This window comes from Zeus faber (genome assembly GCF_960531495.2).
Source record: "Zeus faber genome assembly, chromosome: 9".
Classification (NCBI taxonomy): Eukaryota; Metazoa; Chordata; class Actinopteri; order Zeiformes; family Zeidae; genus Zeus; species Zeus faber.
In genome coordinates, this window is record NC_137197.1 from 9,827,461 (window position 1) to 9,839,885 (window position 12,425).

The following is a 12,425-nucleotide window of genomic DNA, read 5'->3' on the forward strand; positions in this document are numbered from 1 at the left end:
TTCTATCAGCTTCCTGGAATCTAACAGTGGGTACATTGATAGCTCATTGTCCAAAGTATCAGGTCGATTGTACTTGTGCGTGCGTGCGTGCGTGCGTGCGTGTGTGTGTGCCACGTGCGTGTGTGTGTGTGTGAATCCCGAGCTGCACCAGACAGGGCTGGAGGCCACCAGAGCTGCCTCTTGAGTTTCAGGCCTCATTACGAATTGATGGGCGGCTCTGCAGCCAGCGGACTCCTCTCAGCGCGCGGGGAGGGAGGCCAAGCCGAGGCTATCTGTCAACCTCATCGGAGGCTTTTGTCACTCCGCACAAAACAGCACTTTAGTGCCACAATGGAGACCGTTCAGGGTAATATCGGGTCCAGACCCCCGTTGTCTCGCTTACTCGGCCGCGACACGAGACTTACGAGCTGAGTTATTTTCTCATTTACGTTGGGATGAGATGTATATACAGTATGTCCAGTTGGATTTATATATAAACAATGGGTCATGTCAGCCACGTTGATCTTAACACCAGTCTCCGCAGCAATGAAGATATCGATAGGATCAGGCACGTGCAGAGGGGGTGGCTGAGGGTGCCCGTCCACCTGCCCCTTTGCCGCCATGATGCCCTTTTTATTTTTATTTTAATTATTATTACATTTTAGCGTGAGTGGGCGTGGAGATCTCATTGGGGAACAGCCGTACATATATTGACTAAAAACGATCCAATAACATGCAATGCTGGGATCTTCACTGGTTTCTCTCATCATGAGGGTTACTCTTACAGATAACGGCACAAATATGTACATCTGCACGCTGACACTCATGGAGATCACAGGACCCAGTAACCTTCAGACTCCACCCAGGAACAACAACAATAACAACAACAACAACAACAACAACAACAACAACAACAACAACAACAACAACAACAACAACAACAACAACAACAACAACAACAACAGGACTTCTGGTTGGATGTTTGAAATGTGAAAGCCGTGGTCCAGTGCTCACTGTGCCTCAGCTGATCACACTGAGGTAAACCTTGTGCTTAACAATAAAGTAATATAAGACAGGTACAAGATGAGATAAGATAGCACATATCGGTCCCTTTGAAGGAATGTTGGTAGTTATAGCAGCCAAGATTCTATACAACATATAAAACACTATTCAACTATTAACCATACTATATAATCTGTATATATTATTATTATTATTATTATTATTATTATTATTATTATTACACATTATTATTACACATTATTATACACAGTTCTAATATATATATATAAGTTACTCTCATGATAAGAGTAAGTCAGATTTATACACATTAGTTGAATCACTGGTCTCTCGTCATTGCAAGGTGAGAGAAGGACAAGGAGGCAGGTGGAACAGGAAAACAGTTGTTGCTGGCCGTTTATTTTAAAGAATATAACTGGTCTTTTCAGACCCACAGAACATTCACGGGCACGTTCTGCTATGTCGCCACGCTCAGGGATGGAGCTCAGCCCCACTGGCAGGGGAGAGAGTGAGAGTGTTGAAACTACTGCAGCTTTTCAAGACTGCTCATTACCCCCAATCTCCTGCAGCTGAGTCCCCTGCCGGCTGCCAGTGCTGGCTCTCCCCATCTGCAGATGGCACCGAAACCCCTCCCCATTACCTCAACCAGATTTTACACCCTTCTTGAATTACTGAATCTTCCCCTTAATTAATGAAGTGGTATCTTATTTTATCGTATCTCATCTTAATCAAGGTTGCTGACCTGATGTTATTCGCAGCGGCCCTAGGGATGGTTGCCCTAATGCCACCTTTGCTTCAGGGGGGTTTAAATGTCTTTCCAAGCTTTGCTTTGACTTAATTCCACCTTAAGTTACTTAACTTCAGGTGGACCACTAAGTGGTAATTGCCTTAAATATCAATTTATATTTCTCCTCACAGCTATAGGTTTATGAAGGATGCAAGCATCTCCAAGAAAATTAAAGTCCCTTGAGAAGCACATTGTTTTCTTTAATGTTGTCATTTAAAATATAGATAAAATAAATACATAAACAAATATATGAACTAAAAAGTGATAACTACCCACCTGGCTTCCAAACGACCCTGTCTGAATGCAGTTTATTTAGCGGCAGCTATTAGTAGCGGGTTTAAAGCGACTGACACCATAGACCAGTTTGACTGACAGATTGCCACTGACCCAGACCCCCATCTCTACCTCCATTACCTCCCAGTGACCAGTGCTGACCTCTCCCATCCATCACCCAAGGCAACGACAGATGGACAGACAGCTTGTCTTTCTCTCTTTCTCTCTCTCTCTCTCTCCCTCTCTCTTTCTGTCTGACTTTGTGTGACCAGCTTGATCCAGTTCATCCAGAAATAAACATTCGGTCGTATTTTTACTGCATTTCATGGCACTTTCCTCATAAACTTTTATAGCGAGGCTGCTCATCAGAGAGCTGTGGGCCGTAGTTAATGTGCGATTTTTCTGAAATGTGTGTGTGTGTGTGTGTGTGTGCGTGCGTGCGTGCGTGCGTGCGTGCGTGCGTGCGTGCGTGCGTGCGTGTGTGCAGATGGAATAGTGATTTTTAGTGGTTAAAAAACCCCCACCTATTGGTGCTTGCCGATCTCAGTGGCCTCTGAAAGATCCATGTGAAGATAAATGCTCGGACGGAAATTAATCCATACAAAGCCCCCTGTGTCGCCGCTTTATTTCCTTGTTAAATATGTGCTTCAACCATTGCTCCAATCATTGCTCCAATCATTGCTCCAATCATTGCTCCAATCATTGCTCCAATCATTGCAGAGGACACTTTTACAAGGCGAGTTAAGGCTCCATCAACTGGCCTGTCTCATTCAAATTGCAGTCTTCATTGTTCCACACCTGGTTTAATTACTTAAGGATTGAATGCGGGCCCGGAGTTGCTAATCGGCAGAAGGGGGGAAATTCCCGGTGGGCCGCTGGTTGTTGTGCAGGTGACGAGGAAATAATTAAAATTATATTATGGCATTGACAGGAATTTTTATCATTGCCATACTCGCTGCGGTGCTGGCCGCTGCTGTGACTCCTCACCCGGCTCGCAATGCCTCACATTCAGACACACACACACACACACACACACACACACACACAGACACACGCCCACATGCACTCACGCATGCACACACACACACACACACACACACACACACACACACTGCTAATGACACGGCCCCTCTACATCCTGAAAGACTGAAAACTATGAGGAGTCATTCATACATTCAGGGGGAAAATTGTATTCAGCCGGTTTTCACGCGATGACGTGACTTCATAACGGACATTCATCCGATACTCCCAGGGGAGAGCGGCTGCTTCCCCGGAATGAGCTGCTGCTTCACGCACAGCGGCAGCGCTGAGAGATGGGTCGCTGTTTATTTTTCGGTCATACGAATGAGAACAGTCAAACTAAGGCCACATGCTTCTGAGATCTAATCTAAATGTTGCGCAGCCTTTTATTTCAAAATAAAATGTTTTTTAATTGACGTTTTTAGAATCACAAAGTCCAAGTCCAGCACTTAAACTAGGTCTATATAATTATAGGATCTAGTCTAGTCTACATCAGCAACGTTTAGTTTATGTGCTATTATTACCTAGTCTGACCGTTACAGAACTTGGACATTTTACAATTTGAATAGCAAAGTCTTTGTTTTTACACACTTAATCATAATTAGTGTCAAACCCATGCACACTGATCAAGATTGTCGAGGTTGTACAATAGGTTTTCAATGCTAAAGTGATAAAACTGTCAACGGACTGTAAATGGACCCCCCCCCCCCACGCCCCACTCAAGTGGGCTGATGAGCAACATGAAACTCCGGCAACGATTGAATGGATGGTTATTTTAATTACTCTCACTCATGAATGCACTGAACCGGACTTGGTTTATCTTGCAACACCAAATGGCTCACACACAGTGTGTCAACGCAGCACTGAGTATGATTTTTGGGGACCCTCACTGGAATACCATGTGTCCAGGAAGTATGTCGACCGCCTTCATCGCCAAATAAAATTTCCGCCACTACTTTGCCTGCAGCACAGCTAAAAATTCCCAAAGGACAACTGGCATCGCAGCCCTGTTTAATGTGAAATGCCTCATGAGATATGGTGAGATATTTCACTATGAATTAGATACATAGGAGGTTGGGAATATACCTTTTAAAATATATACTGTAATCCATTTTAGTTTTACTGGAGGAGGAAGAAGAAAAAGAAGAAAACCAATACAATCCAGTGGAATCTGCCCTCTGAGTCAGTATGATAACAAAGATCAGATCATATTATTTCATTTAATTCTATTCCTCTGCACTGTAGCCTCGTGTCATATGGCTGGAGTAAAATGAGCTGCACGTTTGAATAATTCCGACACCAGTGAATGTTCTGGAAGACTGCGTGTGCAATGAATTAATGTAGAGCTGTAAATGCAAGTTCCTTTTCGGTTTTTGGCTGACGGTGGGCATAATGAAACTCGGCACAGGGAGTTCAGCCAGCCTAGTTGCTTATGATTGGATGAACCAACGAGAAAAAGCCCGGGGACATTTGTTTCTCCTCTCTACTGCTTTTGCATCTTTTCCACTGCATGTATACACATGACCCGTGCTATGAGGTCGCCTGCCAGTGTAACATTATACAGTCAGATTCCCCAAATTCTGGTTCCCCATATGCTATGATATCTTAAATTCATGAAGAAATTATACTATTGAAAGAAGAGGACAATGACCGGCTGGCTGCACATTATTCCGCTTATGACATGTCTATTACTAAGTAAAACAACACTTTGAGACAGAATATTGACTTGAAATGATTTCAAAACTAGTATAACTTAGGAAAGTGGGAAGCCCCCCACAGGTGATTAACCTATTTACTATGGTTGTCCTGTTAGATAAATGTCAAAATGGACATTTCTGCATTTCTGTCATAAAGTGTTCCATTGTAGTTTCTATGGAGCATCACAAAATGTCACCACTAGTGTTAGTATAAGGATGTACAGTAGGGACGTAAAACTAAGCAGAGAAGTGGTTGCCCGTGACAACGGTCATTATTTATAAATAACTGACCGCTGATTGCCGCTATTGGCCAAGCAGAATCCATTAGTCCACAGAGCCGTAAAATAAACAATAATATTGACAATAATATTGACTTATCTCCCCGTCCCGGGTACCAGTTTGTAACTGCATCAAGTAACTTCTGCACTAAATGAGTTTGCAGTGGTGCCTTTGCCATCTTTTGTCACTTAATTCCACATGTGTTGTGTTCCACTAGGGGGCGAGCTGGTCCACCTACCACCCTACCTTCGTATGGACTTCCTGTTGAACCGCGGGGCGGCGGCCCGGGGCGGCGGGGCCAGCACCACCAGCAGTGCCAGCAGCGTGGGCGGAGGAGGGGGCGGCGGTCCGACGGGCGAGGCGTCCGTAGGAGGAGCAGCGGGAGGAGGAGGAGGAGGAGGAGGAGGAGGAGGAGGCGGGGCGATGGGCCAGACCTGCCTGGAGCCCCAGCGGAGCCGAACCCTGAAGAGACCCCCGCCAATGGAGCCCACCCCCATGGAGCTGCCCTCACCGAGGGAGGTGCAGCAGTGGCAACCGGGAACTGCCGCCACCCTTCCGCACAGGGAGCCCCGGGAGAGGGGGGAGGCACGAGGCGAGGTCCGGGGAGAGGCCACCCAGTCGGGGGACCTGGCCCAAGCACAGGCTGCCAAGCTCAGCACTTCCCAGGAGTCACTGCTGGATTCCAGGGGACACCTGAAACAGAGCAACAACCCCTATGCCAAGTCCTACACGCTGGTATAACACTGGGACACACACACACACACACACACGCACTCACGCACACACACATACACACACAAGCACGCACGCACACACACACACACACACACACACACACACACACACACACACACACACACACACATGCACACGCACACACACACACACTGGACTGTAACTCACACAGGACTTCTGCAAAAACACTGTTGGAGGGAGGAGAGATACAGGGCGATGGGATGGACATTTTTTCAACAGCAACGGATGTTGTATATAGAGCCGTTTCAAACGTGCATCCGAGGGCGGATGCTTTTCTTTTTCGACTCTTTCTTTCCTTCTTTCTTTCTTTCTTTCTTCTCTTTTATTTCTTTCTTTCTTTCACTCTACCTTATCTTCCTCTTGCTCTTCTCTGTTGCTTTCACCCTCCATTCTCTCACCTCCACCTCCCCCCCTCTCTTCTGATGAATCTTTCGCTCACAGTTTTTATTTTCTACTTGAGTATTCTTTTATTCTAAAAGTGACAACATATGAAGATTGCCAAAATGATTTATTTAAAATTTGAGAGAGAGAAAAAAAAAATACTATTGAAATTTATATTGAGGATAATTATAGTCATTATCATGATTACTATTATTATTATTATATAAAATAGAAAATATCTAAAAAACAAGAAGGAAAACTGGAGGAGGACTCTCGAGCACCCTGGAGAACGTTGCTTTCTTAATTTATTTTTATTTTATTGTTGCAGTGTGATGAAATCTGTGCTAGGGTAAAGGGAAAGGTTTTACAGGACAGAACGGAGCCAATGGAAGAGAAGAACGCTGAAGTGGGACACAAGCGCCAATGCCGACCAATCGTAACGTTTTACAAAAATCCCCTTCTGACGACTGCATGGCGACTGAACAAATGACAATTAATAGGAATGGCTGGAAATCCCCCCCAAAAAAAGATTTTTTTGTCACACTATGAAATTATACAATGTGAATATATATAAAGAGATCACTTTTATTTGTGGATATTACAGGGAAAATGGTTTGGTTAATAAAGTCCTTAGTCATGTTTGCACACATCTGACTTTGATTTACCACGCCTTCATCCTCATTCTCCCCCTGTTCTCCACTCTCTCGCTCTCTCTATGGCCCTCCCCCCAAATCTCCTGTAGCCTGTACTTTGTCCTTCACGGTGAAACATTAAACAAACAGAACATTTAAAAATTCACTTACTCTAATGACCTCTACAGTTAGGGGAAAAGGCTGTGCCAAACGTCAACAAATGTGTATTTCCGTTCCTCAGGGTTTTCATCGTGAATTTCGACTTCGCTCTATTTTCGACACGGGCTGCTTTGCTCCCAGTGATGCCTCGACCTGAGCGAAAGATCTGGAGTGATATTCTCCCTTTTCCCTCCGATGTGCTCTCTGTTCATCTTCCATACCTACCTCCCACAACCCTTTCCTACGCTCCCTTCACCACTTCATCCTGGTTTGCCTTCTTGGGTGAGACAGCCTTCTCTCCAGCGACTGATCCTTGTCCAAACAACCGAGAAAAGGTCACACGCATCCGCTTACACACAAAAAAACACACACACACACACACACACACACACACACACACACACACACACACACACACACACACACACACACACACACACACCAAGAGATACCTGACACTGTTGACCTACGACCTCGTGATCACGTGATCATCGTGCGGTCAGAGAGACGGATTTGGTTACCGTTCTGTAAGACGTCAACTGTGACAACATATTTATCAGTCAAGAAGAAGAACAAGAAACAGGCAATGAGGAACAATTATATCGGAATTGGAACGATAGTTATTGGTTAATTGTTGGAGGCGTCTGTTTGTAAAATCTGCAGTTAAAGTGGAAATCCATCAGATCATCTGTGTCGTTTTGTTTTTGTTTTTCTTGGCCATTTGATGGTGGACGAGATATTTTTTCAACCCTGGGTGCGGTTCTTTTTTTGTCAATGTCGCCAGTTTACTGAACACAACTGGCTTCGCTGGTTTATCAAAATCACCGTGGATGCTTTTCCGGTCAGTGCATTCCAGCAGTGAAACCACCTACCACCGACAATGGAGACAGCATAATAACACAAATACATAAAATGGCTGTGTGGTGTGGGGATGGTGTGGTTTTCGCAGCCACACCTGACCTGGGTCTAGGTAATTGGGGCGCTGGATCAGAGTGACTGCATACCTGTTGCTCATTGGTTGGTCTAACGAGCAACAGGTAAAACCCCCATCCCCACACACACTCAGGATAGGGGCCCGTGTCATGGCTTATTCCAAATAGCCCTCTCTCTACAATAAACTGGTGTGTCTACAACCCCATCATTTGTGTCTCTGTGCCAGAGGTCCCTGAAAATGCCACTTGGGTGGCATGTGGCAGGCGAAACTGCCACACTGGCACCTGAACAGGGACTCTCCGGCACGGGGGAAGGGACACAGCAGCAGCCCTCTCCTGACTGGCAGGCTTCGGCCAGGCATTCTCCCTGGCCTCAGTTTGGTGTCAGGGGTATGTGGTGTGGGGATGGTGTGGCTTTAGCAGCCACACCTGACCTGGGTCTAGGTATTTGGGGCCCAGGATCAGAGTGGCTGCATACCTGTTGCTCGTTGAAGAAGAAGAAGAATCTTTATTTGTCACATGACCGCACTACAACACATGCATATATATATATATATATATATATATATATATATATATATATATATATATATATATATATATATGTACACACACGCACAGGCTTTTTGGGGTGGTGGCCAGTGAAATGTGGCCTCTGCATTTTTCCCATCCTGACTTGTCCTTCCTCCGGGGGGGCAGCCAGGAGCAGTGGGCAGCATTTGTAGACGCGCCGGGGGACCTGGTACCAAGTGTCCATCGCTGGTCACGATGATGTGGTCGGTCTAATGAGCAACAGGTAAAACCCCCATCCCCACACACACTCAGGAGAGGAGCCCTTGTCATGACATGTGTCCATCTGCTCCTGGGCTTATTCCAACTAGCCCACTCTCTACAATAAACTGGTGTGTCTACAACCCGGTCATCTGTGTCTCTGTGCCGGAGGGCCCTGAAAACACCACTTGGGTGGTGTTTGGTAGAGGAAACCGTCACAGGCTGCTTCATATAAAGTGCCAGCTAAATAACTATGGGGTAAATATCAAATAAAATATTTTCGAACAAAATAATCTTGAGGATTACCACTTTAAATTACATATTAAATTGTTAACCTACAACTCCAGGACTGCTAGGTCAGTGTGCCTTTGTGTTGACCAACAGATGGCGCTGTGTAGTCACTCAATTTTGGAGTCTTGCCTCGGCGAAATGATCCCTGGATTTTGAGGAGGTCTGGCACAGTCGAACACCAAAACAGAACAGTTTTCCGTTCTATTGTCCTTGCGGGAGGCATCAAGGGCAACACGACAGTTCCACTTCATTCTGTGGCTCTCATTTTAAGATGAGTCGCACTGCCCAGAACATGTTAAATAATTCATGCTGGCGCTGGCCCCAGATCAGGTTTAGAGTGTCACAATTTCACCCCCTATCACCTTGGCCAGGAATGAATACAGAAATGAGGAACCAAATCTAAACTAAAGCCAAAAGCAATGAACCTTAAATCAAATTTTAAACCACTATTTGGAAAGGTGAGAGCGTGCCTCTTAGAATGGTTTATCGTTATATGAAATTATACCTTACTATATAACTATCTAACATTTACAGTAACAGTATAGGCACGGTAATCACTTTAAAACCCTCTTGACATTTCTTCGTCATATAATACTTACAAAAGCCGCGAGCTGTTCATTCATCCGTTGGCCAGAAATTGGTTTACTCCACAACGTGTCCGATTACATTTGCCGGGTGTGTCTGTGGTCGTGTAAATGAAGACGGATTACCCGCCGCTACGCAGAGGATACTTTATGACTTCTGGAGTGACCCTCATACATTCGGAAGCAGGGTTTTTTATTTTACTGTTACTCCTCAGGCTGCCGGCCATTATCACACCTCCCGCACCACCGAGCCGACAGACGGAGAGAGAGAGAGAGAGAGAGAGAGAGAGAGAGAGAGAGAGAGAGAGAAAGAAACAGGCGGGAGACAAGTTTTCAGATTTAATAGGATATTAGATAGCGGACAGCTTCTCATTTGAAAGATAGTATGGCTGGGAAACCCTCCAAAAGCTGATAATGAAACCGCTCTGTCTGCTCCCGGGGTGAAATAATCCTAATAATCTTACTCTCTATAACTGCCCAGCCAGTTGAGGTGTGTGTGTGTGTGTGTGTGTGTGTGTGTGTGTGTGTGTGTGTGTGTGTGTGTGTGTGTGTGTGTGTGTGTGTGTGTGTGTGTGTGTGTGTGTGTGTGTGTGTGTGTGTGTGTTTGGGTACGTGGGCACGTGAACAGGCTTGTGAAACGGCCGAAAATGGGAAGGTCAGGAGGCATAGAGAGGACGCTCCTGGAGCCTTAGCCCGCCGGGGATAGCCCAGCGCCATGTGGGCGATGCCGGCGAGCAGCGAGCGGGTTCAGAAATAGTGCAGCGTCCTCCCAACCGGCCTCCGTAATGAGGTGCCAGAAGAGTTGGCAGGTTGGCGGTGGGGGGAATGGGGGGGGGGGATGGAGGGATGGGAGGCTGGAGGGATGGGAAGGCAGGAAGGTGGAGGGACGGGGGCAATTTAAAGAGCGTGAAACGGAAAGACTTCTCCCCGGAGTTCACGCACCGCCCTCCCCCGATCAGCCCCGGCGTGCAGCCCCCAGAGGAGCCTCCCTCACCTCCCTTTCCTTCCCTCCCTTTCACTCGCTCTGTTTATCAAGATCTTCCTGTTTCTCCTCCTCCCCCTCCCCCTGCCCTCCATATTCTTTCGCTCCATTTCCCTCGATCCTTCTCCAGCGCCGTCTCTTACCGTCCTATTGATCGCGCAGCTTTCTCGCCCTTGTCCTTCCGTGAAGGCGTTGTGATGGTGCAGGATATTTCTGACACGAGATGGTTTCCCGTGAACTTAATCCGTCAGAGCCAGGCTGGACGATGGGCCTGGGTTTGGGATGATGGATGAGTTTGTCGTCCCGCCGCACGAACGCACAGAACAACTTTTGTCCCATCTTTACACTGTAACATATAATTTACATATAATTATACACTTTCTTTCAGCTTTGTGCGTAATCAGTCACGGCTCACTTTACAAATTACACAGTTTGTCACAATTAAAAAATATAACATATAATGCAAAGCAAATACAAATACTGTACAAACGGGGAAAAAAAGATGAATAAATGTTACAATTCACAAATCTGTGTTAAGACTTTTAAATGAAAATAAACAAAAATATGAATATGATTCTCCATCCACAAAAAAAATTATGTTTTATTTTAATTTGCATCATTTATGCAATTAAATCTATGCAATTTCACCTTTTTTTTTTTATCATTTACAACACCTAAACACGCAGTTGAATGGATGATTAGTGTGTTGAGCCATTTGCATTTGTTTTGTGACACATATCAGGGGGAGGTAAAGGGAGGGTCGGACAGATATATTTATTTTTCTGGTTTTAATACAGATTTGCAAATTGTTGTCTTGATTCCAAATTATCCATTTTCTATTTCTATTAATTTCATTCTATATATATTTGTGAATTATGACACAAAATTCATCCCATAGACACATAGTTGAAAAAACAAGTTGCATATGCTTTACTGTAGATAGATTAATTTTAAAATGTGTTTCTCTTGAACAAATTCATTCAGTCTCCGCTACACAGTCGGTCCAACGAGGAAGACGTATAACCTCCAAAATAGCTCAACCAATAATGGAGCTGTTTATTCAGGCAAAGTAATCCAAAAAATGGGACCCGATGTATTGATTTGGAATTACTCAGAGGTTGATACTGCTCCTGAACAATTTAAGTTTGGCTAAGGTTAGATGAATAAACCCAGCTCATCCACGATTGGACGATTGATTTCTGTTGAACCAACACATCACACCGTCTTGGCCGTTCCTAATAAGTTCCTTATCAGTTATTGTCCATAAGGAGATCGAGAACCATACTTTGAGAAGGAACTGCAGCTCAGGTCATCGATAATTACACATATAGACCATTCTGCCGTGAATATTGTGTTGTAGATCTACGTGTGCACGATGTGGAATTAGCTTGTGATGATGAAGCGCTTGTTGTCTTGTGCTTCCTAGTGTTCACAGCGTTAGTTTCAGGTCAGCGGTTTAATCCCCACTGAGCCCTCTTGAAATGGACAGATTGGTGCTATTATTATTATTATAAGGGCTCCAGCCCTGAAGGGGCCTTTTGCTTTTGTTCATGAAAAACTGACTTCAGTGGTGTGTGCATGTCATTGATCCAACAAACTGATAGACAAGATGAATAAAATGTGTATTTTGGGCAGTTCCGATATGCCGTGGTCCAAGTTTGATCCATTATTCCATTCCATAGTCCATTATTGTGAAGTGATAAGTTGTTTAGAAAAAAACTGTATTTTTTTAATCATCACAGCAATGTGTGGGCATTTGGAAATGACGCCCGGCACAGATCACATGATAGCATTGCAGTCGCGCGATTGGTCAACAGTCGGGAGTTCACCAAGATGGCGGCACATGCAGATGTAACTGACGTCAGAACCTTATGGATATAAT

At 44.9% G+C, this 12,425-nt stretch overlaps 1 protein-coding gene across 4 annotated transcripts in view; it reads left to right on the plus strand.

Annotated features, from left to right (window-relative positions):
• The window catches only part of dscamb (Down syndrome cell adhesion molecule b), a gene marked incomplete at its 3' end in the record, with an annotated part of 129,591 nt that extends 123,795 nt beyond the window's left edge, over nucleotides 1-5,796 (plus strand). For 2 of the 4 annotated variants that reach the window (XM_080007057.1, XM_080007056.1), the window contains exon 33: nucleotides 5,273-5,796. In XM_080007057.1, the coding sequence (XP_079863183.1) occupies nucleotides 5,273-5,796 (524 nt within the window). The remainder of the gene's footprint in view (nucleotides 1-5,272) is intronic. The other 2 variants (XM_080007058.1, XM_080007059.1) reach the window with 2 other exon arrangements.
• Between the last annotated feature and the right edge of the window lie 6,629 nt (nucleotides 5,797-12,425).